The sequence below is a fragment of the Molothrus aeneus genome, chromosome 4 (assembly GCF_037042795.1).
Source record: "Molothrus aeneus isolate 106 chromosome 4, BPBGC_Maene_1.0, whole genome shotgun sequence".
In the NCBI taxonomy this organism is placed as follows: Eukaryota; Metazoa; Chordata; class Aves; order Passeriformes; family Icteridae; genus Molothrus; species Molothrus aeneus.
Window position 1 is genome coordinate 34,938,146 of NC_089649.1, and position 27,418 is coordinate 34,965,563.

At 35.9% G+C, this 27,418-nt stretch overlaps 1 protein-coding gene across 2 annotated transcripts in view; it reads right to left on the reverse strand.

Annotated features, from left to right (window-relative positions):
* The window catches only part of SPOCK3 (SPARC (osteonectin), cwcv and kazal like domains proteoglycan 3), a 167,415-nt gene that overhangs the window by 95,716 nt on the left and 44,281 nt on the right, over positions 1–27,418 (reverse strand). Inside the window, exon 3 of one of the 2 annotated variants that reach the window (XM_066548250.1) lies at positions 9,792–9,837. The exons of the other annotated variant lie outside the window; for it this stretch is intronic. Coding sequence (XP_066404347.1) covers positions 9,792–9,837 — 46 coding nt within the window. The remainder of the gene's footprint in view (positions 1–9,791; positions 9,838–27,418) is intronic. 2 annotated transcript variants of the gene reach the window in all.

Consider the following 27,418-nt stretch of genomic DNA (forward strand, 5'->3'; position numbering starts at 1 on the left):
TGCCTATCTTCAGATAACTCTTCTGTAAAATAGAATAGGCTAATGAAATAAAAAAAAGCCATGAGTAACAGAAATCTGAAATCATATAAGGACACTGAGTTTAATACCAAGTAGGAAACAGGTTACAGAAAAAGGATCAACAGAGATCTTGTAACCATTCCTACTGAAATCCTTACTTCATTTCTACAGTTCTTGGGAATATGAAGGTATTTCTGGACAATTCCATCAAATTTAGCTAGCCATAAAATATGGTTTTGGCAATATGTTACATTTTGGCAAAACGTTACAGGTAGAACCCAACTTAACAAACAAGAGATGGCAATTTCCCACTTTGTCTTTATGACAACATGAAGATGGGTATCAAGCGGAAACAAGGACTTTCAGTATTTACTGATATAATATCACCTTTTGCTATTTGCTGACTCAGTGGTCATCATGCCCTGTATGTAACCCTTGATCACCTCAGGTGAGGTACAGACTCACTAAGCAAGGTGAGCAAGCCAGCAGAGCCACAGGTGCCAAAATCATAAGACCATTTTTATATTCAAAAGCCTGTTCAGCACTCACAGTCTTGCCACTGACACAAGCTCACATTATCACTCCATGACCTGATGAACTTGTTCTCTGTCAGCTGTGAGCTCCCTGTAAAAGTGTTTTTTCCTCGCCTTATGTGTGACACACGGCCTCCCTTTTCCCAGTACTTTTTCATGAAACTTTCTTAGTTACTGAACTAAGTTTTACTGATGGATAAGTCAAAGAAGAATGTATATTCTTGGAAACTTATTTTTTTTAAACAGCAATGCAGAGATCAGATAAAAAAGCGCAAATTTTTGCAATGCAAAAAATTGAACTAACTGAAGGGTAAATGTCTGCCTGGACTAACAACAAGCCTGAGGATAAAATAAGAAAGAACATAGAAAGAAATTTTGCTAGAAATCATGCAAAACACTATAAGTCTTCCTCTTTTTTCTCTTTGAACACCAAATGCTCTAGTCAATCCTACACAATAAAGTACATAGCATCCAAATCAGATCGCGTTACTAATTTTGCCAGCTTTGAAAGGACTAAAAAAAAATTAGATATTTACAAAAGCATGGAAATGGCTTGCCTTTCTTTCTCTTGAGCCTGTTTTATTTGATACTTGTAACTGACAAATGAATAAATTTCATGAGAAATAAAGCCTAAACCACAAGAAAAACAGTTTTCAAAACCAGGGTCTGAAGTTCTTCATGCTGGGGAAGAACTGCACTCCCCTTACAATGCAGGGACACATCTGACTATGTGTCTGTCTGGTCTCTACAAGGAATCATCCTAAATATCTTAATCTACTATGGAAATGCATAAAGTTATTTCAGGAAAAGTATCATAGTTTCCCGCTAAGCGGATAACTAAAATATTTATATCAAGAACTACATGGCACTAAGTCTATTTCTTCAGTCCATCTTCTGGCTATCCCTAACAAAAAATTCCTGGCACCCCCCACCTCATTCAGACTATGCAGACTTGCAAAGACAACACTGTATGTTTCTTTCCATTCCTGCCAAAATAAGCAGCTTTGAAAAAGTACAACATTCACACCAAAATCATCACAAGGGTCAAAATCCCCCAGTGGGATGTATTCCTCACAGCTATTGTCTTTAACGTGATCAGGTATCAATCTAAGTTTTTACCCAATCAACATTTACTAAAATATCATCCTATTTATGAAAATTAGAGGCTTCCCCTCCCATCCCCATAACTGAAGTGAAAACATCAGTTGTACAGCACAATTACACTGCTATTGAAAACAGGCAAAGGTTAGCACTATGTAGAGGAGACTCTAGACATAAGAAATATATGTTTATGCAAGTCTTGTCAGAAATCATCTCTTGAATACTGTATCAGCTGACTTCCTACGATGTCACATACAGCCAGCTTCTAAAGATGCAGGTCTGATATGAGCTTGAACAACTTGATAACGTTCAGCTTTACACAGCTTCTAATATTCAGAAAAGTGTACTTGCTATAGGTTACTTGTCTGCATGCCTACTTTACATTTGTCTATGTGTCTGGCTACAATACCATGAAATGTCATGTTACCTACATTTCAACAAGCAGAAAAATATCACTGTCACAAAAAGCATATCAAAAGTATAAAATGTTTTTTATCATCTACTATTTCTCTAAGAACTTGCATTGTAAATGACAAGTAAGTCGCTCTGCCGTTAGGAACTTCTGCTGACTTTTATAGATTAGTATAGATTTGATCTCCTCACATGGTAAGGAAGCAATTAATATCTGAAAACTTAATTGAATTATTACTAATAGATCTATTTATTTATAGTTCAAATTTGGGAAAGCAATTAAGAAAAGCTTCCCATCATCCCTTCTGTAAGCTAGTTTACAGCTGGCACTCCCCAAAACTGACATTACTCAGAACATCATTTTTATAGGGAATATAATAGGAAATAAAGACTAGCAAGCCATAACATAAGAATATTCTTAATAGTAGCACTTTGGCAGAAACCAGAGTAAATGATCATTATTCCACAATCTTTTAAATGCATTCTAACATGTTCCGTACTTTCCACTCCCAAGTAAAATGAAAGGTGAAAAAAGGTTAAGGAAAAGTCTTAAACTTTAAGTCTATTAAGTCCTCCAATGTTCTGATTCATTTCTGATGGGCAAAATAGAAGCAACTACATATTTTGTTTCCATTACCAACACTTCAGCTATGCTTTGTGCACCCCACTACTTTAAAAGGCAAGTCTTGACTTCTTTGCAAAGTTTTCATCTTTGACAAAGCAGGGAGAAAAAAGAAATAAATTTAAAAAAAAGAATTAAATTATCTAAAAGTTTTAAATAAAATATTAATAATCAGGTCAAATGCCTAGTTATAACCCAAGGTAGACAGAGCCATAGAAGGGAATGACTCATATTGCCTCCTTTGATAAATCACACAATTCCTGAACGTACCTGAAGACCATGAGTATCTTTACTTCTCCATTTTGAAAGATGACAATTTCTCACCTGCTATAGAATGATTTCTCACTGATAAGTGTTGTGGGTCTAGATAATTGCAGAATCTCAGCACCACAATTTCCAATAACAGTAGGGAGGAGAGCAAGGCAGAGCACATAAATACTCAGTTGATATTGCCAGCTAACACAGCCCAGAAAAATGCTTAAATTAAAATTAATAGTGGTAATTGCTATCTTTTGCCTAAATTGTACAGTGATCGGCATTCAAAATTTGCATGTGCACACATAGACCCTCCTCAGTCATAGGTGGTTTGAATCCACACTGCTGTGGATTCTTAGCAAGAAAAGCCCATCTCACTATGCAACATATCTACTGAGAATCAACACCTTTTAACTTCAACATGAAAATTAATCACTGTGCAGCTAGAAATCTGAAATTTATTAAAAAATGAGGGAACAAACAAGAAATAGCCTACCTCAGTAACTTGATAAGAACATTCTGAAAAAGAAGAATCTCAAATTTTTGTTTCTTTTCCCAGAGACTGTATTTGCCATGTAAAATTCACTGCATAGCATAAAAAGCAGAAGGGCTAACTACAGCTGGATGTTCAGAAGAGCAATCTTCCTGAACACTAGGTTCCATCTGGACATATGAATGTACAACTTCAGTAAGAAGGCTAGAGTGTCTACAACTTCAGTAAGGCGGCTAGAGTGGAAGTTTTTCTGTAGGTGGCCAAAGAAGTAATTAAAAGTTTAGATCCAAATCCCTGAACATCATTGGTTGTGTAGTCTGGTTTCTAACTTGTGAGCAAGTTCTTCAAAAATTAAGGTGGCTGTGTGTATGGAGGTGGCTTCTACACAAGAAATTCTCCTCTGAAGAGTGCTCAGAACTCTCCATACTGAAGACTCAAGGACAATTGTGTGAAGTCTCTATCAGGCTTCTCTAAAAAATCACCCATGTTCCTAACGTTCTATATTAGTAAGGTCTGGGACATGAGCACTGAGTTTCTAGCTGCTCTGCAATGGTTGTAGTTGTGCTACACAAAAGTTCTCATAAACAAAAAAACAGCTAGTACCAATTTATAACCATCTGACACTGGTTATAACCATCTGACACAAAGTACTGTGTGTTTCTATTTTGCTCACTGCTGCAAATAAAGTTTCTCTAAAACGAACATAAAAATGCCATTACACTGATTCATAACATGATATTTTAGGTACTGATAATATAAGTTAAAATAAGTGCTAAAAAAGTAAAATTGAATCTGCCAGTCTCTGTTCTTCCTCTGGAACAAACCTACTAAAGCTTGATCTCTTTTTCAAAATTTCAAATACTTCACACATTCTTTCTCCACTCCCTTTAAAACAATCATCTTCACTGAGCTAAAAATCATCTTTTTAAGCTACTTGTGCAGTGACTAAATTATAAGAAATTCTCCCCCTCACAAATATCTATGATCTCTGCTTCAAGAACATTCCCCTTTTTTTGTGTTTTGTCTTTTGGGTATTACTTGAAAGTTTACAAGAGAATAGGTTACACATAGCTCAAAAAGAGATGGAAATGAGAAATTCCACAGAGTCAGAGTCTTATTATCTGTGACGATTCAGAAATGATCCTGTTTGTTTAAACTGCTGAAAAACATAGCTATTTTGGGCTCAGACTGGTGTAAGTGACAACAAAATTAGGACAATTATATGGAGGTTCTTCTATATATAATAAGGAACTCTCAAATATTCTGCAAAGATATCCAAACCCATTAAGACAAGGAGAAATGCAAGAACACACTTCCCTGGCATACTTTGTAAGTTTTCAGCAGCTTTATTAAAGCAGTTTTGTTTTTTATTTTTATATCAAAATGTTCACTTTCTTGATTTGGCAGAAAATAAAGAACACCTTAAGACTACTTGAACATTCACAATAGTGATATTTCACCAGCAAAGAGTTAAGCATTATATTATCCTTTTCTAAACACACTAAATCATAATTTAGAGACATGCTGGGTGTGTTAGAACTGGCTTCTGGGTTCTTCAAATAGGACAACAAGGGCAAAGAAACATCTGCAGACCCGTAAGAGCAGAAATGCATCTTCTTGAAAATTCCCCCACCTACTGTCTCACTTGTCAAGATGATTACTCTTGCAAAACAAGATGCTATAAAATACAGCGCTGGTGAAGCCACGCCTCGAATCCTGTGTTTAGTTTGGGGTCCTCCCTACATTGAGGTGCTGGAGCATGTCCAGAGAAGGCAACAGAGCTGGGGAAGGGTCTGGATCACAGATCTGATGAGGAACATCTGAAGGAGCTGAGTTGCTTAGCCTGGAGAAAAGGAAGCTCAGGGGAGACCTTATCACCCTTTCCAACTCCTCGAAAGGAGACTGCCTTGAGGTGGGACTTGGTCTTTTCTCACGGCTAATGAATGATAGGACAAAGAGGAAAAGGCCTCAAGTTGCACCAGGGAAGTTTTAGATTGGATAGTAGGAAAAAGTTTTTTCCCTGAAAAGGTTGCCAAGCACTGGAAGAGGCTGCCCAGGGAAGCAGTTGAGCCACTGTCCCTGGGGGTAGTTAAAAGATGTGCAGATGTAGCACTCAGCAACATGGTTTGGTGGTGGGCTTGGAAGGGCTGGGTTAAAGGATGGACTCCATGATCTCAGAGGGCTTTTCCAACCTTAATGATTCTATTTTTGGCTCTTAGAGAACTCTGCTTTCTTGCATTTCATTGTATTCTGGTATTTCATTATGTATTCTTAAGTTACATAGGGAATTTTAATCAATTTCATTTTACTGTAATCAACTTCAGCGTTTAAATTTTTTAAACCAACTAAACCAGAATCCAGTAGACTTTTCATATGAAGTATCTAATATGAAGTATGTAATACATCAGAAATATAAATACATCTGCATTTTGAAGAAGCCTGGAATAACAAAAATGACCAGGAAATGGTAAAATTGTGGCAAAATTGAATGATAACCTCCACATAAAATAAATTCTGTAAAGAGTATATCTTAACATTCTTTATATTTATAATATTAAAGATTAACAGGTTTTTAAATACAAGACGTTAAATAGGTCAAAAAGGCAGCTTCTAAAGTGAGAGATTTGCAGGACTAAATTTTAGCAGGTCTGTAAGTCCAAAGAAACAGTCCCACACACCCTTTTCTCAGCATGCTGCCAGCTCAAGAAGCTCTGGTGCTGTAGCTCTGGACAGTCACTGTCACCCTGCAAACACATTTCCACTTTTCTGACATATCTGTGGGTCTGAACAGACACTTGAATCCAGGATTTGGCCATGTTAAAAACAAACTAACAAACAGAAAAACTTCTTACTTTATCTAATAATAATCCTCGATATGGTGACTCTAAACCTAACATCTGGGCATAAAGCAAAGATGTCAGGACAGCAGGAAATAAGGGCTTAGACTGCTACTGAAGGCAACCAAAATCTCTTATTATGGGCTCAGCATAGCCTCAATAAAAATCCTTTCTAAAGAATCTTTTAAAAATCGCTAAAAAATTTAGAATCCATTTGATGACCCCACAGAAATAAATCCTGGAACAAATTGCAAGCCATAACCAGAGAAGCCGATGTGTATTATCCAGTGAACCTGAGCTAGGAGCCAAGTCTGTGAATAGTACAGGACAAGGCACTTTTGTGATGTTAACACAATAGATAAATTGATAAAAGAGAAATAATAAAATAATCATCTAAACACAGCATCAGATAATTAAGAAAAAGCACCATGAAGTGTTCCTCAAACATCTACGAGAAATCTTTCCAGGCAAGGGCTAGCTGATAGCATCATAAAGCAGTGGGAATCTGTTTAACATAGGATTTAGTGTACTTCATTAGTGAGAAGAATTCCCAAACATACCTAAACACCTGAAGCAGGAAACTGTTCACCAGATTAAATATAGCTTAGTCTTACTAGTAAATAAGCATGAAATATTTTAAAAAGTTTTTCAGTTCTGCTCTTTTTGAAATTCAGTGTCCTCCCACAAAGACATCATTATTTCTTTATCTGAGACAACATCTTAAAGTACTGTACATTTAAATTGCAAAGCACTGCAACTTATCTGGCAAGTGATGGATATATATTTCTAGTTTAAAAACATCAATAGTTCTACTACAAAAACTAGATATTGAGAGCACATTTCAAATGCAGAAAAGTTAATTCTACACAACTGTTTTCAGTCTTCAACTAATGGATCTTCATTAAACTCCCTTATGACTTCCCAGGGCTTGCAAATGAGTGAATCAAATTATTTTATTGAATATGACTCTAAATTATTTCAATTGGTCTCTTGTCTACAGAAATGTATTTGCAAATTATAGTGTTTGCATATATTTGGATATCCTTAGTTACCCAAATTATTACAGAACTAGGTAGATGAAATACACAGAGCTAAAAGGCAAAAAATTAAACTAAAGGCAAAATTAAACTAAAGGCAAAAAATTAAACTAATATAAGTAAAATACTTTCAAAATCTGGTTTTGTTGTACAACAGTATCTACAAAATTCCTGCTGTAAACAGACATCTAATATAACCTGATACTACAAAAGCCAAAAATAATTCAATGGAATGGTCTACACAAAATTTCATAAATACATCTGTGAACCAACCATACCTTCAGAGTCTTCACAGAAAATGTCATGTTGCATTTTTTCAATTACATGAATATACTCCACTTTTCCTCCAAGGTATTTCTATTGAGCAAAGGAAAACATCCTTTCCACTTCACCAAATTACACCAGTGTCTTTGTGTATGCAATTTCATTCAATAGTTACACCCTCCAAGCTCTGCTAGCATCTGTAGTCTAAAAATAAAATGTACCAGAAGTATTCTGTATATTTTCATCTGATGTAAAAGTGCTGCATGAAGAAAATGTGTCAGAAAATATTGTATGCGTATAAAACGTTGATAAAGTACTAAAAGTAGTCAACTTTAGTCCTGAACACAAAACATTCTACTTGCTTTCTAAAACCACTGAAACAATAAAACCTGCCTTTTAGCAGTAACTAAATATGCTACAAGAACACCCAGATTTATTCCAACAATAATACATGCCCCACATAATTGTTTATGAACAAGTTACATTATGGTATTTATAGAAATACAAAAACATTTAGAGGTGTATACACATATGCACACATATAAAATATACAGTGAGAACACTTAAATATGGTTTTTGATTCTTTTAAAGATAGAAGCAAACAATAGTTCATGGGAATAAGTCTTCTTCAAAGAAATGCTAGATCTTGCTTTAAGAAATTATGTTGGTGGATTGCAATGCAAATCACAGCTGCAAATCAAAGTTTTCTATCTTTAAAAATAGATTTTGTGGCCCAGGAATAAATACCACTACACATTTTCATAGTAAGGGCTACCCTCCTGGTATGCTTGAACATATATTTATTTCCATATAGAAGCTCTTATTAATACAAATAGAATTACACAGATCTGTCTACATGAGCAATTTTGACATACTTTAACACATTAACATAAGAAGGCCTTTCAAAATGTGCTGAAATAAGGAAGAATTAATTAAAACACTATTCACAGAATCATGAAATAGTTAAGGTTGGAAGGGATCTTAAGCCCCTGTTCGCTGCTGGCAGTGAACCTTCCACTAGACCATGTTACTCAGAGCCCCATCCAGCCTAGACTTGAACACCTCGAGGGATGGGAAGTTCATAGTCTCTCTGGGCAACTTCTTCCAGTGCCTCATCCCATCTTATGGTAAGGAATTTCTTCCTAATATCCAATTTAACCCTAGCTTTCTCCTGCTTAAGGCTATTACCTCTTTTCCTATCACACGTCCTTGTAAAATGTCCCTTCTCACCAGCTTTCAAGCAGAGCCCTTTAGGGACTGGAAGGGTTATATGCAAGACATTCATTGCTTTTATAATATGCACAACTACCAGTTCCTTCAATCACAAATTTTTCTAATATTACAACAAAGTAATATCCCTCACAAGTCAGTTTCCATTGTGGAGGAAGTTCTTGAAACTGAATAAACACTATCTTCACAACATATATTTATCTTGGTCTCTTGTCTACGAGCCCCTCCACCGTTTCTTCATTGCATTTATGCCGCTGGCACTACCAGACAAGACAAAGCCCTTGAATCACTTCTCAGAGCAATTAAAGAAAGTACCAATATTCTCAGCAGGTCTAAAATGGCAGCAATACACTTTGAAACCGCATACACGAGGGAGATTATATTGACAGCAAATATTAAGTTCCAATGCCTGGGGAGGCAATGTGTAATGGGAATGTTTTCTGCATTTGCTCATAGTATTCTCTGCCTAAAACTGCTGTACTGCGGCATTCCCAATGCTCCAGCTGCATTTTGCCTCAAGATAGATCACTTGAACATGACAGACTCCCAAAATTGTTTTTCTAGATCATCTTTTATCCGTTAGATATAAAGAAACACTCAAAAATCTTAATAATTTTTTGTCTTGACTCCAAAAGACAAGTATTAGACTGCATGCCCGTTTTTTGTCAGATGTCCTACGGAAAAGGCCTGAGCTCTTAACTTAAATATACAAATAAAACAAAATCTTCCAAAGCTCGTGTTTTTCCAAGGGAAACTTTAAGCTACTTTGGAGGTTTCTAATGCTCCCATCTCTCTCTAATCAATAAATGTTTGATAAAAATCAGACATAAAATTATAATTAGGCTGAATTTCTGGTCCTCTTTAAATCAATTATTTGAAGACAGAGAAAAATACAGAAATTAACAGAATTCTATTAGTATTCTAGAACAGGAGCACAAATATAATTACTTAAATTTTATTCCACACAAGTACCTAGGAGCAGAATCTTACCTTGATCAAATGGTTTACCCGGACTCCATGTATGAAAATAATCATCCTGGAGGGGGAGAAACAACCTAAATTTAGTAAAATATAAGGAATCCATGAAAAGCTCACAGTATCATAAAAGACAGAAGAAGCATACCAACCTCTACTTCCTAGAAAAGGCAAGCAGCAAAACAAAATAAAAAAGGAGAGAAAAAGATTACAGTTATCATAATGGGACAAATTACTTATACAGAATAAAACAGTGTAATTCAGAGGCCATTTGCATCACTCATAGTAAAAATGCTATTCAAAAATGTTACTTAATAGCCTTTAAAATAGAAAATGTCTTACTCACAGTACTCACACAGGTAATGTTTCTAGCACTGTTTTTAAAATGTTACAGTAGTTTTCCTGTACTTTAACTTCAATGCTATTGAAAAACTTAACTACACTTTCAATGCATGGCTTTTCAAAAGTAAAGCTTCAAAGTCATCATCAATAAAATACAGCTATTTTAAACAATATATGAATTTTGGAAAAATAATTTTCTATGTAGTTTTAACCACATCAGTAAGATCTTTCATTTAGTCAGTCTAATTAGCTCTGTTTCCTATAAATCATCTTTATAAACGTAAAATATCTTCCTCTTTATGTCATCAATTACATTAGGCTTCAATTCCAAGAAGGAAAAACTTAATTAAACTAATTGCTTTCAAGATTATGTGACATTTGATAATAAATTACAAATTCACAGCCAAGACAATAGATTCATCAGCACATCTCAGATAACAGGTGTCACAAAAAAATGGCTGGAATTGTTTATTATTATGTCTTAATCCAACTAACTATTCTCTAGAACAAAATATTTAAAAGACTGTACCAAATATTTTAAAGTCTGCATATATTAAACTTAACAAAATGTAGTGGGTGTACTGTCAAATCCAGCAGTTCTATCCCACTTGCTAAAAGATCACTGTAAGAAAACATCAATTTATACAAATTTTAAATACTGAGAAAATGTAAATCTCATACAGTTGTCAAAGCCATCCAGTCAGAATTTAGAAATTATCAAGCATCAACTATGTCTTTGCAAGTACAGAACACTCATTGGATTTTGACCCAAAAAGAAAAAAAAAGTGGTTGCAGCCTAATCTGTATTTGACTGATTATGTTTTATTAGAAAAAATGTTTTTATGAAAATTTGTGTTTTGAAAGACAAAGACAGAACTGAGCAGAATCTGGAAGTGCAAAACAGAACTGTATTTCTGTACCAATACTTAACCATTCCTTTACTCTGGTGCTGCACAGATTAAAAATCCACAAATCAGTATATGTGATTTGCCTTTTTAATTACTATATTTTTGAAGTAATAAAATACACACAGGCATATAATTATTTTCCAACACACAAAAAGTAAGTAGAAATTACAATTATGATGGCATTTTTGAAATATTCCTCCTAATATTCACCATGGTGTTATTCCTATAGTGGTGTTCTGAACCAGCTGTGAGGCAATTCTGTTCCAGGAGTCACACCACAGTGGCAAAACTTAAGATTCTTGAAAAAACATCAAAGTGGTAGATTTTCTTTCTATGTCTATTAAATCAACAATGTTCATTTACAATGAGCCCATGCAGAAAATTGAGTATTACTATTAAAATAGTGAAAAATTAGAGTATCTAGAACATTCAGCTATTAGAACCAAAGAGAAGTCATCCTGAGTGTGACAAACATCCCCTCTAAAGCAAAGCATCCAGCATTTTGCTTAAGGAAGAATGTACAGGTGGGGCTTGTATGAATTATATGTTCTCAAGTTGGCCTGAAACCATCCAGGAGATAAATCAATTCTTGTTCATCTCTACTGCAGACAACTTCACAGACACCAAAGATAATATCCCTCAGGCATTGCCAAAAGTCTTGCTGACTGACTTCTGTCTACAAAGCAGCTCCCTACCTTTCTTGTTACCTTTCTGTGAATCTTTTCCAAGTCTGCTCTCTTGGCAACTGGAATTGTGCAGAGCATTCAAGACAAAGCAGCATTATGGATCTATACACAACACAACACTATTTTGTTCTGTATTCTTCTCCCCAGTATGCCTACCCCTCTGTTGTCTTTGTAGGTTGTATCTATGTTTTTGTTCTTTTTAATATTATTTGAATTGTTTGCATGGAATTCTCTACTATAAATCCAAAATAAACCAGAAATACCCATAAACCATATGTACCTATACTGATTTTCCTACAGAATTAATTTTTCCAATCAGGTGCTACTTAAATAAAATCCACTATTGGATATGTTAAACAAAACCCCTATGTGCCTCTACAAACAATTAAAATTGATAATCAATTGTCAGATTAAGTAAAGAAAATGCTTCAATAAATTATAGCTTCACAATTTCACAAATATTCCTGAAGCTATTTAACCTTCTGCATAGGAACCTGGCTTCCTCTTACATTCAGACCTTTTCTGATCTTCAGTCAGTAAGTTTGATTATAATATAGTTCAATATCCTCTGAAGAATGTAATCAAGATCATTATATAATGTACAAAGCCTCATTTTCACAATTTCAATATAAAAACATAATGAAGGAATACACAGTTTACAGTGAAGTCTGGGTAGAATCACAGCATCTCTAGGTAAAGTAGCAATCTATAAATGCAAAAGTCAGGATCTCAGGACAGATCCTAAGTCTCCTGAATTTCTTCAGGGGTTGGTTTGCTTGCCATTGTCCTGAGCATGTTAAAGGGCAAGTTGTAAAAGTAAGCAGAATAAAGTCACAGATTTGTAACAGTAACCATACCGCTTTTTCAACATCTTCCAGCTAACGGCATTCATGCATTTTAAACAGAAAATTCATCCTTACTGCTCTGCTTGAAACTATGTGAAATGTCAGGATTTCTTTCAAGTGTCTCTTTGAAAGACACAAAGCACTTCTAATAGCCATGGATGATTGACTTCAATGAGTTTAATATCCATGCCTTAAAATTGTGCATATTTAAGCATTACACTCATTCAGGGTCATAGTGATGAAGTGTTTCTAAGATCTTAAGCTCATGGTGCAGTTATATATGCAATTTGAGACTAATAACTTTTTTTTCCTGAAAAGCTCTTACTATTAAAAAAAAATTACATCATCTGAAAATCTGACAACTCTATAAAAAGAATCAAAACAGCAGCTTAATGAGAAAATATATTAAAAAATAGGAAAATATATATTCTGCCTTGAACATTTTTATTGCTTCTTTTTCGACTTCAATATTCTTCTATATGTATTCTCTTATTGTTAAAAATGAGTTATTACGTAAGTTTTTAAAAAATATACATTATGGTAAGAGAGAAAAAAGCTCAATGGAAAAAAAATTAAACAACAAAAAACCTAGACCATACATGGCAATGTAGTGATGCAGCAGAAGTTTTCATCTTTCAATAGACACAGAACCTAGGAGCCTATTGCTTATCTTTCCTCTGTAGCACATTTGTTACATTATTTAACCCATCTCTCCTCTGCAACATTTTCTGCAAATGCTGCCACCACTTGAACAAAAATCTATATTCTAAAGAACATAGTTATACATAGTTGATGAGTGACTCAGAGAACAGCAGGTGTCCATACGTGAGGAAGGAAGTTTCCTCACAAAATATTTTCAGACCAAGGTTAACCTGAAAAATCGGACAAAGAAAACTCAGCCCTTGTTTTGTATTCAACGTTTTCACTCTAGTATGGCCTACACAGTGAAAGCTAGTATATTAAAATAAAAGCTGATTTGTAACAGAGAAACCGCTAAAATTGAAGCAGTTTTCTGAACTTATAATTATCTTTATATTTTATTAAAGTACAATTTCACTGGTGCAGCACAGGGGTATTGTTATTGATGTGACTTACAAACTACCAATTTTAGAAGGCTGAGCAATGTCAGGCTTCATTTATAATAACTTTTCAAGAAACAATACTTCTAACAGTTGCCAAAGCAAGAAAGACATGACTTCCTGAACACCGTTCAACAGCAAACTTAATTCTGCCCATACAAAATTCCATTTATATGACTTACTGTAATGCAAAAAGCACATTTTACTGCTGGCCTCCCTATTCCTACAGAAGGGTTGGTTTGTTTTTAACAAGGAAGACTTGCATACTTCACTATAGAAGGACATGGAATTGCCTTTGACAATTTTAGAAGCAAAAGTTTTTCTGGTTGCCCATGCTGCCTAAAAACTTAAAATCTACAGTAGATTCAGATTATTTTTTCCTCACTGCTGTTAGCTGTTCTCCTATTGAGTATTTCACTCTTTTTAATTTCAAGGAGTTCTTAATGGGCTTTCCATTCCAATTCTTCTATCTGCATCTCAAGTACACACATCTGCTTCTCATCCAACACGAAAGCTCTTTACCTCTTTCAGGCTAGGTCTTTGCTATTTGGTAGCTGTGCTATTTTCAGACTCCACTCCAACAAGCCAACTCAGTTCAGCCAACTATCTGACATCACAGCCCTCCCCTTGCCTCAAGCTCAATTCTGCAGCAAACTTGAGCTCCCCAAGTATCTCCCCCTCACATCTTTGCACCACTCCAACAGCAGAGGATTTGATTCATCTGCCCCAAACCTCCCCAGTGTCTGTAACAGATATTTGTATCCTAAGTCTCAAAGAAAGAGCTGGGGTAAAGTTGTCATCTGATACCTCTGCACCAACCTCTTTCCAGCGCCAGAAAAAGAAAGCACAAAATGTGTGCAGAAATTTTTTTCTGCTTGTATTTTGCTCCAGGACCTTCAGCCTAATGACAGTGAGATTGTCATTATCCTACAAAACCTTAAATTGCTGGTCACATGAAGAACTGTTACAGTAATAAAAGGATGAGACAACAACAAAACTGTCATCATATGGGAAATCCACCAGTCCTAAATACTGTAGCTTCCTTAAATAAATGAGGGTCACAGACAGCAAACTCAGAGTAACTAAGATATACACATCTAATGAGATTACTACCCCAAAACATAAACCATAACTGAGGAACTACAAATTGCACCAGGAAAATACATTATGCTTATGTATTAGAAAATTCCTCAACCTGAAACCTGAGCCAGTCTGGAATTCTCATCTAGGATGCAGACATGCTGTTCAGCAGCATGTGGATGCTCACTTGCCTATCAGATGCTGGCTTTCATCTCTGCTGAAGTGCAGAGACATCTGATCTATCATAAGCCATGTGAGCACTCTGCTGTACAAATGTAGAGGGTCAGTTTAGCCCATTAAATGCAGGATAGTGCACACATGAGAATAAGGCAGACACTACACTCCCCAGAACCCTATTTACTATCACTGCATCTCACATACCTCAGAACATCTGTGAAAGCTAGAAGCCAGCATGGACCTTGTGCTCCTTAGCACATTTTTTACTAATTGTCCCAGAGGCATGTAATAAGTTGCTTGATCTGTCAGACCTTATGTGATGTCACATAGCTACAGGTCTGCAGTAGAACTAGGAACAAAACTAGTTCCAGGAGGGCAGGGACTGTTGCATCTAGCACATTTTTTAGCTCAATACTTTCTTCTCAACAGGATCTCCCGTTTCCCACCAGCTGAAATACCTGTTTTGCTTCCCATAAAGCCAAATTTAAGAACAGCACAGAGCGGGAAGCATTCTTGAGTGAATCAGTTCAAAAAAAAAGATTTAAAAATCACATTTATTACACTTAAGAAATTAAAGAAAATAAGCCCAGAAGATATTTACAGACTAGCAAAATGGAGACTTCCGCCAGCTTTGACTGCAGATTAAGTCTCCCATTAGAAACGTAATTAGTTTAGCCAAAACCAGCAGGAGTTCAGTGCTCAGAGTACTCAGATACAGACACAGGCAGCAGCCCTTCACATCAATACTTCTGAGAATCAAGGAGCCAAGATAACCAGTTAATAACTCAAAGAACCAACACCAGAAAAATTCCAAAATAATGAACCACCCCAGAGGTAATATAAGCATTGTTCCTCTGGCAGAGAAAGACATCATCACCTGCAGGCAATAGAGAGCCTTGCTGCAAAGCCCCTTTCCTGCTTGCCTGGCAGGCAGCCCCCTGGAGCGGGGCACAGCACTGGCAGGTGAAAGGACACGGCTTTGCTGTTCTGTGCCAGCCTGCAGGGAGCCTGATGGCAGCTTCCTCCCCAGCCCCTGGGCCCTGCCACCCCTGAGGCCAGTATTCATGGGGCTGCCAAAGCAAAACTAGAATCAATAGCTGCTTCCAGTGACTCTGGCACTCAGCTCCCCACATCCAGTGTTCATCCCACTCCCTTCCTTTGCCTCGTGTTTCTAGTACCATTGATGAAGCTGGGCTGGGAGCCACCACTTTTCAGCCCTCTCTGTTGCACAGCTCCCATTCAGTAAGATTTCTGTGGATGCTGTCTTTTTGGTACTAGCAGTGTTACTAACAGCAACTTTGAATAGCACAGTATTTGAAATCACTTGTCAAGAAATACCAAACGCTCACTAAAGCATATATTCAGAAATATGGAGAAAGTACTGAAAAACATTTTGAAAAGGAAGGAATTAATATCAAAGCACAAGCACTATAAGCTTCTAAATCCCAGTAAAAATTAAAACATTGTTTCTTTAAAAGTGCATCATATTTCTCATCATGAATAAAAGAAATAATGGACCATCTTTTCACTAAAAATACAAAACGTTCTGGTCATTCTTCTATTATGCTTTCAGGATTGAACTTGTGAAGAAGGCCTTAAAATATATTTGCTAGACAATAGGAGAAAAAAAGACTATCTGTGGGACTTTCATATGCCTGCTTAGGCATTTCATGCACCTGGTGCTGTTCCATTTCCTCAGATGCCACTTCACTAATGCACCAGCCCAAGGCAACAAGGGCAAAAATTACTCCCTGATCCTCTGCATACAGTTCCACAGACAGCCAAAAGCAAAACAGAAAACAGCAACAGACTATACAGAGAACTTAGATCCTATATGTGGGGCTGGAGGGAATCTACCTTGGCATGTTGAAAGAGAATGGCAATATGATTGTGAGGCTATGGTTTGTGTCTATAAAAAAAAAAAAGGTGAACTGTATAAAGGAGATCTTTAGAAACTGGAAAAAAAGCTAACATCTTAAAAAGATAAAAGCTAAGAAAAAAATACTCAGTGCAGAGACCCACCAATGACCAGTCAGAGAGGCTTGCACAATGAAATAACAGTTTTGTGCACAAGGAGACAATGGGGGGTGTGTGCACCTTCTGTATCAAATGCTGCACTATTCCACAAATGACAGGAGCTCATGTAATTTGTCTTTTCAAACTTATCTTTCTCCCTCCACCAGCCTTTTTTTTTTTGTATAATGCAGCAATACAAACTTGTCATATTCAGGGCAGAAGTCCTGTAAGATGTGAAGGACACAGGGAGGGCACAAGGACAGGAACAGTCTAGGTTTTAAAGGTCTGCTAAATGTCTAAAAGGATTTGAAAAGGCCTTGGCTCTTAAACAATTTTTGGAAAACATTTTTTCAACTGTATCTGACCACAGCAAGAGAGGAAAAGAAGTGCTAGTCATCAATTTTTATTCAGGAAGGTAAAAATTTATGTCTTTTTAGCATGTCCTGGGATCACTTACAGTTACAGATACTATACTTTTAATGACATTTCTTTTGTTTGCTGTTTGTTTTCCAGCCTGGAGAAAATTAATTACAAAGACAGTCATGAGATCTACTATATCATGCCAGCTACATGGACAGAATTTTGGTATGTTTCTCCCAGCAGAGGAGAAAATAAGTCTCTCACACTAAGGCTCAGGACAATGTTCTAGCCTACCCCTCACTGCCACGGAGACAAAGAACACCTTAGTGTGAAAACAGTCCAAAATTGAAGAAATTAAGGAATTCAAAACGTTAGGAGAGAGGAATTGCAGTGCTATTATCATTAAAAAAGCAAGTAAGAACAGATGTGTCAACAGAAAATGGGATGGAGGGAAAACCACACATATACGACATGAATGCAACTTAACAGAGGGAAGTAGTTAAAATTTCTGGTCTCAGCTCAAGAGTGCTACACAAATATTAACAAAATAATTCCTATCTACAATTAAAGAATTTAAAAAAGATGCCATGCAGTTTAACATCAATAAGAGAAGTATAAAGACAAGAGAAAATAAGGATGGTAAGAAAAAGAGAACTATATTCTAAGTAACTCGGTCACCCTTTTGATTGGTAGGATACAGAGAAATTCCCACACTTCTTGCTAACATTAGAAAATTACAAATTTAGCAAACTGAAGAACAAGACATAAGAAGCACATACACATTTCAGGGTGAGAGGTGATTTAGTACAGGAATGGTATTTTATAGTGACTTGGGAAAACACATATTTCAGCAAGCAATATGTTTTTGAATTGGGCTTATTGATTAGGTACATTTGGAAAAGATCAGCTGTTTTACCAAAAAGAAATGGTTACTCTCCAGATTAAAGGGATTTCACTGGCATATCTTAGTCTGTTTGTTTAAACAGAACCAAGTCAGGGTTCATTTCTTAGAAAAATATTTACAAGCCAAATGTCCCATGTGCTTAAGAAGAAATTTAGGCTTTAGTAGCCTAATTCCTGTATCTCCTTAAAAATGTACTTCACAACTACAACTTGTTTTAAAAAACATGCCAGTCTTTGTAGGAAAAAATGATAAGATCTGTGCTCATGTGCTATATTTAAAATTTAAGTCTAAAATTCACAATATCGCTATATTACTTACCTATTCTGAACTTCCCCTAATCAGATACTTCATTTCCAAGAAAAGCTCTGTTTATATTAGTGAAGATTAATATAATACCAAAATATTTCTCAGACAAATCATGAGAGGCTGCTGTCTCAAGAAGCTTTCTAATGTTCCAATTTTTCAAACACCAGTTCTAACATGTCCATAATTAAGTGTTTTTCCTCATCCCTTAAAAAACACCCGTCTTGTGACATTTTTATTATTGTATCTGCAAAATTGTAGCAAAAAATGTTGACAACACTGCACATTCCAATTATTCCCTCCCTTGACAAAAGCTTTGTTAAGTTAAGGCAATAGAGTTGCACCAGTTTCAAGTAAAATGCAAGACAGTGATACCAGGTGGATAAACAAGGAGTTTAGGCTGAATCCTACTGACAGTGAAGATTAAGAATCCCAAATAAAAGTAAATTAATTTTAAGGAAATCACGGATGTTTTGTTTCCTAACTCCATCCAGCCACTATGCCTGTGTTATGGAGAGTTAAGTTTCTTTTGATATCTAAACCATGTGTGGTGAAAAACATGTAAGAAACTCCCACATTAAGTAAATACTCCCTAGGATACTCTGTATCTTAATTCATTAGCATGTATTAAAAGTACCAAGAAAATCAGGATATGCTACAGAGATACATGAGTCAGAAGAGCCTACTTACTGTGCATCTACAGAACCCATAAAACACTGAGAAGCAGCAGCCTTCCTCTGTCTTTCAAACTGCAGCTGTAGGCTTCCTAACTGCAGGGCAACAGCAGCAAAAGGGGTTCAGACTGGTTCAGCTTCCCCCAATAATACTGCCAGATATAGCACAAAATCTGTGTATGTGACATATTTGCTTTGCCCTCCTGATCCTTTGTTTTTCAGAGAAGCTGATCTAGCCCTGGTTTTAGTCCAAATGTTTAGGAATAGTTCTGAAGAAGTTTCCCTAAGTCAGCTCCTACAGTGCTCTTCTCTTAGACGTGTAAATGTACCAGGTATCATCTCCCTATTTACACACATCTTAGCTCAGCAAGCCAGGAAGAGAAAAAGAGGGTTTCTCTTTTTCCTAAGTATATACAGAGATACTACCCTGAACATCATCCTTAATGTCTTTATTGAGCAGAGGTGACAATATGTACAAAACCACACTTCAGTACTGTGTGTTTTTTATGGCCGTTTTTAATCACTAAATTCTGTCTGTCAAATCTGCTACATCAGAATTGTCTTCCTCAGAGAAATCACTGAAGAATTGTTCTCCTCCAAAATGGTTATCTTCCATCAGTTCTAAGGAAAATAAAATCATTATTCATTATTGTTAAGAGCAAAGTCTTGCTTCATTCTCATCATGAACAACAGCAGATATTCAGAAAAAGAACAGTTCAATATGCAGGGCTCCATAAGACAATATTATTTCTCAGACCCTAAAGCAGTAACTTTTACTGATGAAGCCTAAAGAATAAATAAAAGCATTCAAAAGATCAGCAAAAGAATCTATGGGATTTTAAACACAAATGGAAGTTTAGAAACACCAGCACTACTCTTTTAATTAATTCACACAGGATAATAAAAAAGTATATCACCAAGTGCTGAATTTCTTGAAGGAATTATTCTCACATGCAATCTAAATTTATCTCAAAGTAATTGACCCATTTCTTGTAGATCTTAGTCATGCATTATTCTGAAATATGTTTTCATATGCACTATATTATGAAGTTCCTGCTTTATATGAAAACTCCAATCAACCTCAGCATGTGGTGCTTTAAGATGCCCTGCAATGCATCCCTTATTGAAGAGCAAAGCAAGGATCAAGAAGCAGCCCATTCCTAAATGGTTTCCAGAGCATTGGTGTAAGATCCTCTGATAGCAGACATCCTGATCATGAAACAGGACAGGACAAAGCTCTACAGTAAGAGATGTCAGCAAAGACCAAGCATGAGTAAGGAAAGCTCCATTACCTGTGTTGGGAACTGATGAAGGAAAAACTACCCTAAATTTAAGACTAGAAACTCTTGAAAGAAAAAAATCTCTTGGCTGGTATCCCTGCTGCAGCAGCATCTTATAATGTGCACTAATGGACTCATCATCATCTCCAAATTTCATTAACTAATCACCTACTCTTTACTCTTAGTCGCTATCATTTGAATTTTTTCTTAAAATTTTTCACTGCTTTTTCTTTAAAAGTTACATTTTGCTTATTTCAGTCTTTAGGGCTTCTCCAGATCTCAAGGACATCAGCAGAAATATTTTTAGACAAGGTAAATATTTGAATGCTAACTCACTTTCACTGATTTGACTAAAGGACTAGTTTACACACATCAAAATTAGAAAGCCATGTTTATCACAATGTTTGGATCTTAACTGCAAACTGCCAATACGAAATATCTGTGAACTATTACCATAAAATACCATGACCAAGATAAATTATTATTTAACAATCAAAGAAATTACATCATGCTACTTCTTACTATACCCCTAGCATCATCCTCCTTTCCTATCTACAAGAACATTCTGTTATCTCAGTCCCTCAGGTCTTATGTCAGATTATTATGGACTTTAATCTCAAACCCAGCAGACTCAGACCTTGCCAGGATGAGTGACAAAGGGTAATCCCAGTGGCTGCAGGAAACCCTGCTGATGCTTCAGTACATGACACACCAAGTCCATGCTGAACTCACGAGGAGCAGTGTATTAGAAAGGACTATGCTGTCAGGAACATTTTTACTTTTGAGGGACTTAACACCAAAGACTTGACTATTTTACCTGGGCTAAATTCTTACCAGCTGCAATTACAACTGACACAACTCTGTGCACACAGAGACACACACACACAGCCCCTGAAAAGGAAGATGAGCCCTTTTGGTATCCAACTAGGAAACTGCATTCTGCATTCTTGAGTTTTCCCTGTGCTTCAAAAACAGTGAGTCTTCAATTTGGCTTAAAATAGAATTTTATTGCTGAGCACTAAAAATCTGCCGTATCCTGCCCCAAAATGAGATTAATTTCAATGTTGCCAAATGTTAATCATTTGTACAACATACAGGGCAATTTTATTTTGGGATTTTTCCAAATAGAAGGCAATTTGTGAAATTCAGCCTCCTCCTAATTCTTCTTTCACTCTTAGTTTCTGAGTTAAGCCCTGATGCACGGCTCTATGCCAAGGGTGACAAAACACAGAACTCTCTATTCCTTCTCACAAAAAGCTATTGTCTTTTCTGTTCAGAAATTTTCTGTAGTACTTTAATGAGACTTATCTTTGTTAAAAGCCTAAACTAAGCTAAAATGATAGAATAAAAATTAAATGTTATTTTTATAGTAGCTCTAAACCCCAGTCTACATTCCTTTAAGAACCTCCATAGCCTTATGCTATCAAAAAAAAAAAAATCCAGTGAAAATCATCTCACCTCATTTCCCATTTTGCTATATCAAGTTTCTAAGCCTAGATTTCAGGAACAAGACTTGACCCAAAATCCACAGAAGCCCATTAAGTCTTTTCTAAATATTTTTCTCACCTGGGGGCCAAGCTTCACCATTATTTTAATCACTATAAGAAGAAGAAAAAAAAAAAAAGTCACACTTAAAGTATGCAAAAAAGAGATTGACATACAATTAATTACAATGATTTGTTGAGCATATCCAGCCTACCTGTTGTTGAATTTTTCATACTATCCTAAACTCAAACACTAAAAGTAATTACTGACTGAGGGTGTAATTACTGAGGGTGAAATTACTTGCCACTATTTTTTGTGTAACCCAGAGGATCTGTATTCAGAGCTCACTTCATGTGGAAATAGCAAGTAGCATAACCTGCCTTATTAAAAGACCAACACTAAATAATACTTCTATCACTAATCACACACATTCTCTTCTTTCCACATTACAGCAATGTTGCTATAGAAATGATTTTCTAAACACAGTTTATTAAATATGGCATGTCAAATTCAGCAAGGCACTATATGTGTCTGCCAGTAGATTTCCTGCCCAAGTAAAGCTTGGCACGGAGGAGACTGATCTGGAAAAAACAGCTGAGACCTCCCATTTCCAAACAGGGAAATGAGATTGCAAAGAAAACATCATGGATAACTATTCTGCTAATTTAATTCCATGTTGATTCTGAAAGAAGTACACTATATAAGCAGAAGGAGAATCAGACTTTCTGTCTGCATGTCCTCTTTGGCTGACACTTTCTTGAAATGTTGATATTAATATTTGACTCAAATTTGTTTTGTAAAGAGCACAGGTTTTGCAGCTATCAAGTGTACAGCTGCTAAAACCAGAAGCACTTTGGTAGTAAAACCAGCTATACTTATAGAGAATGACAGCTCAATGCAGCAGACACAGTGCTAATGACAATTTAGAAAATCCTGATCTATCATAAAACTAATCTCTAAAATACTGCACGTATCATTGCCTTTCTCTGTCATGTAAGTTTTGCAATAAAAAAGGTATATACCAAGACCAGGGATCAAATCCTTGGTGCCCTTACTGTGTGTTTACCTACAAACTCTGCATGTTGAGTTGTCTTAGTTACAGTGACAAATAAGGAGCAGCAGAATGTCATGGCTGTCAATGTGCTAGTTACAAAAATAAAGCAACATACCAAATCTTTGCAGTGAATTCAACAATAACAACAACTACAGCTAACATTTAAGACTAGGTGCCAACTCCCTTTTTCAGTCTATGGAAATGTTCAGTAATAACAGACTTTATATATGAACTGCAATCATAGCTGAAGACTATCATTCTTTCTTTCTAATGGCCTATATGTGCCAGCTTACTTCTGCTGAAAAGAAAAACAATGGCCTGAAAGGGCACTTGAGTACATTAACATTTCAGTTCATTTCTTCTCAGTGATACTTTAAAGACAGATTGAGTTCCCATCCTCAACTAGTCAAATTTTTTCAGAATCACGTGTAGTTTGCTTTGGTGATAGAAGCAAAAAAGCAAAATGTTTTCCAGGTCAACAGCTATGACCAACTGCATTGAAACAACAATCTTTCCTCTTAAATACTTGAGAGCACCTGTCTGCTTTGGACTGTGAGGCCAGCTGGGATCTGAATCCTCATGCCAAGCCTCTGCATTCAGAGTCCAGCTTTCTCTGTGGACCTTGAAATACTGTTAGAAAACCATGGTGCCTTTGAACAAATTACATTTTGTCATTTTGTCCTAAATCCTCTACTAGAGCATCTCTCTCAGATTTTAGGAGAGATGATCCAACAACACTGTTAGATCCAAAAATGGATAGCGCTGCATCAGCCTCACTGGCCTGAGATTGCGTTTTCCTCCAGCACGCCATCTTGTCACAATGAAATTTAAAATTATTTAAAAAATAAAGAGTTGCCTCAGCAGCATCAGTGCTAAAACATTTAAAAGGCTCAGAGGAGAAATAGGTCTCTAAGCTGCCCTGCTGAGTAATTCTAACAAAATCCTACTGATAAAAGAAAGGCGGTAGAATTAGTCTAGTCTTTGCTATTATGATCAACATAGGAACAGATTTATTTACTCCTGTGAGATAGGGAAATCACTACATCAAAACCACTGTGCACACGGATAAAGGGAGACAGTAAGACAACCACAACAGAAAAGGACACTACCTTGGTAGTGTCCTCCATTCTATGTTCTTTTTAATCACACTAGAAAGCAATTTTCCTAGTCTGGTAGTGGCATTTAGCAACAATTTCTAGATTTGTAAACCAGTGCACAGATCTACATGTTTGTGGTAAGGTACACATAAATACACATAATTTTTCTCAAATATATTCTACAATTTAACTTCTATAATTATGTATCATTTGTGTTACATCTGAAAAGAAACTTATTTATTGTATCATTCTCCCTCAAGTATTTCCTCTACCCTGCTGATTAAATAAGCTAGCAAATAATGGATAGTTGCACATTCTGACTTAAGAAAGAAGTGAACATCTTGTAAACTTCCTCAACAGAACAGTATCAGATCTAATACTTAAAGCCTGCAATTTGCATTCACAAATTACACTAAATACTATCACAAACTGTTTAGCAAATGAGGTCTTAAAAACTCCCTAGTGTTTCCTAAGTATAGCAAAGTCTCTTATTTAATATTAATTTTCCATATAATCATAAAATGATAAATCAAGGTTGTAAACAACCTCTGGAAGTCCTCTAGTCTTAAGCACTGCTTAAAGCATGTCCAATTACAAAAGGTTGCACAGTCATGCCCAATCAAACTTTGAGTATCTCTAGGAACAGAGATTCCAACTCTTGATCTGGGCAACCCATTCCACTGTTTGTCGACTTTCACAAGAAATTTTTTTTATTTCACTTAATTAGGGCTTTCATGTTGTAACATGTCCTTTACCTCTAAATCCCATGCCTGCCAAGCAGTAAGGAAAACAGCCTGGCTCTACCTTCTCTGAACTACTCCAAAGGACAGTTGAAAACAGAAAAAAAACCCATCTTAGTCTTCACTGTTTAAGATTATTTTCTCATCCTCCTCTCATGCAAACACTTTTCAAGGACATTCTAAACATTTCTTGAGAGACAATAGGCAAAATCAAGTCCATGCTTTCTCATTGTAATGCACTAGATACCCAGTATTACAACAGATTTCCAAGTCTGGGATTAAAAAAATATCTGTAGCACATAAATGAGGATCACAACCTAAGAAATCAAATTTTTACCCTATACATATAGCAAAAATAAAAAACAAAACAAAAGCCAACCAAACAAACAAAAAACCCAAAAAGCACCAACCCCCACAGATCTATTTTTTGCCTGTCAGGCCCTAGAATATAGCCAAGTCAGCTCTCTTCTTCTACAGCATAGATTGAGTACTGGAGCTGAGCCTATGAATATCTTGCCAATTTCCGAGTTGTTACAGTGTATCTGCATTGACAAGCCTTATTTTCAGCCACACACAATATTTTCAAAAAGATTATAGCCCAACAATTTTTTCTAATAAAGTATTTAATGTGTGATGTTTTGGATGATAGCTGACATGCTTAGATAAAAATAAAATGACCTATAACAGAAGCGCACCAAATATGTCTATAGTGATAAGACAAGGGGTAATGGCTTTAAACTGTTTAGAGCACAAATACAGACTAGATACAAGGAAGAAACACTTTTCCATGAGAGCAGTGAGACACTGGAACAGGTGGCCCAGAGCAGTGGCAAATGCCCTCTCTGAAACCATGCAAAGCCAGGTTGGATGGGACTCTGAGCAACCTGGTCTGGTTGAAGACATCCCTGCTTACTGCAGGAGGTTTGGCCTGAAGACCTTTAAAAGGTCTCTTTAAACCTAAACTATTCTATGAGATTATAAAATACATAGAAACCTTCTTTATTGTAAGAACTGTATACTACCATATAATATACTACACTTAAGTAGGATAATACTTAATCAAAAGACCAAAACTATGAGGAGAACTGTTCTACAATGCCAACTATGTCTTTATTTCAAATCTCTACTCAATACTTTTTGATTTTTTTGATTTTAGGTTTTGATTGCCTTTTATGATGAAGTCTATTCAGTAAAGAAAAGCATGTGTTTCCATGTTTCTTCTGGCTTGACAGTACTGCTTGCAGCTACATCACGATCAAATGCAGCACCCATTTGCAAACTTGAGCTGTCTTGTCACCTTCCAGATCCCAGTTCTATATTTCCTCTAAAAGGGGCAAACAAGATATTTCAACTTAATCATAATATCCTGATGAAGAGACTCCCATATTGTCAAAACTCCTTTGGCTTTTTACCCCAGGTCCCTTTATACTAAGTCATCTTTAAGTTTTCAACACAGAATGAGAGACTGGACCTTATTTATTTTGCTTTACAGTGAAGGAGGAGGAAGAAACAATACTGACCTTTCAATTTGGATGTATTTTGCAACAGATTTACAGTTTAAATAGCTTTGGCTGATATTAAGGAATTTCTTATCTCAGAGCTGGAGTTCAATTCCAGATTTTAAATAAGGTATAGGGGCAAAGTGCTTTTCAATACCTGTCCACCCACTATACATATCATTAGCCTCACTGCAGCTTTCCTACTTACACAGAAATATTAAGACTAGTCCTGGAATATTTACAGACATCTGAATGTGGACAAGCACTTTTCACAGAGTTCTCACATATTAAAGGCAAAGACAAAGAATTCCACTGTATATTATTGCCATCATCAAGAAAGAAACCTTCACTAAAGCACTGACGTACGTACATTATAAATAAGCCACACATTTTTGGAATAAAATATCAATTTTATAATAATACATTTTGTTTTGGTTTTCACTATAAAGTAGAGACTGTGTCTAAAGTGGCCAGTGAAAACTACAGGTTTACTAAACAGTGTGATGGCTTACCATGTACATGCACACAAATCCAAGAAATTGCTCTTATCTACCTGCTTATAAGATACCAAGCCAGTTATTTTCCAGACGTCTACTGAAATAAATCCTGTTTGAGAACTACATACCCAAGTCCATACACATATTCATTACACTTAAACAAATAAGCTTTTCTTTCAAACTGTTTACTTAATGCCACAGTAAAATAGACAAATTAGACAGCTTAGTTATGAGGCACACAGATACACACATACAGGCATATGCAACATTACTAACAGGAATATGTGCCTCTATGTAGATCATGTTCTGTTTTATTCTTTTTAACAATCTTCATTTTAGCTTGTGAACATTATATTTAAATAGAAAATATTTTTTCCTGAAAAATTGAAGAATATGAAAATGAAGCAGAATAAATAAGTTAAGGTGCCCACTTAAGCAACTGCTCACATTAAACTACTAAACACAGAAACAGAATTGTCACAAGAAATACACAGACAAAGAAGAAACTCAATATTCAGGTCTACAAGAAGGAAACGCTGGACACAATCCAAAAACCTATTTTCTTACTCTTTACAAACAAAAATGATTTAGGACAATAGGAAATAACTTTAAGAGT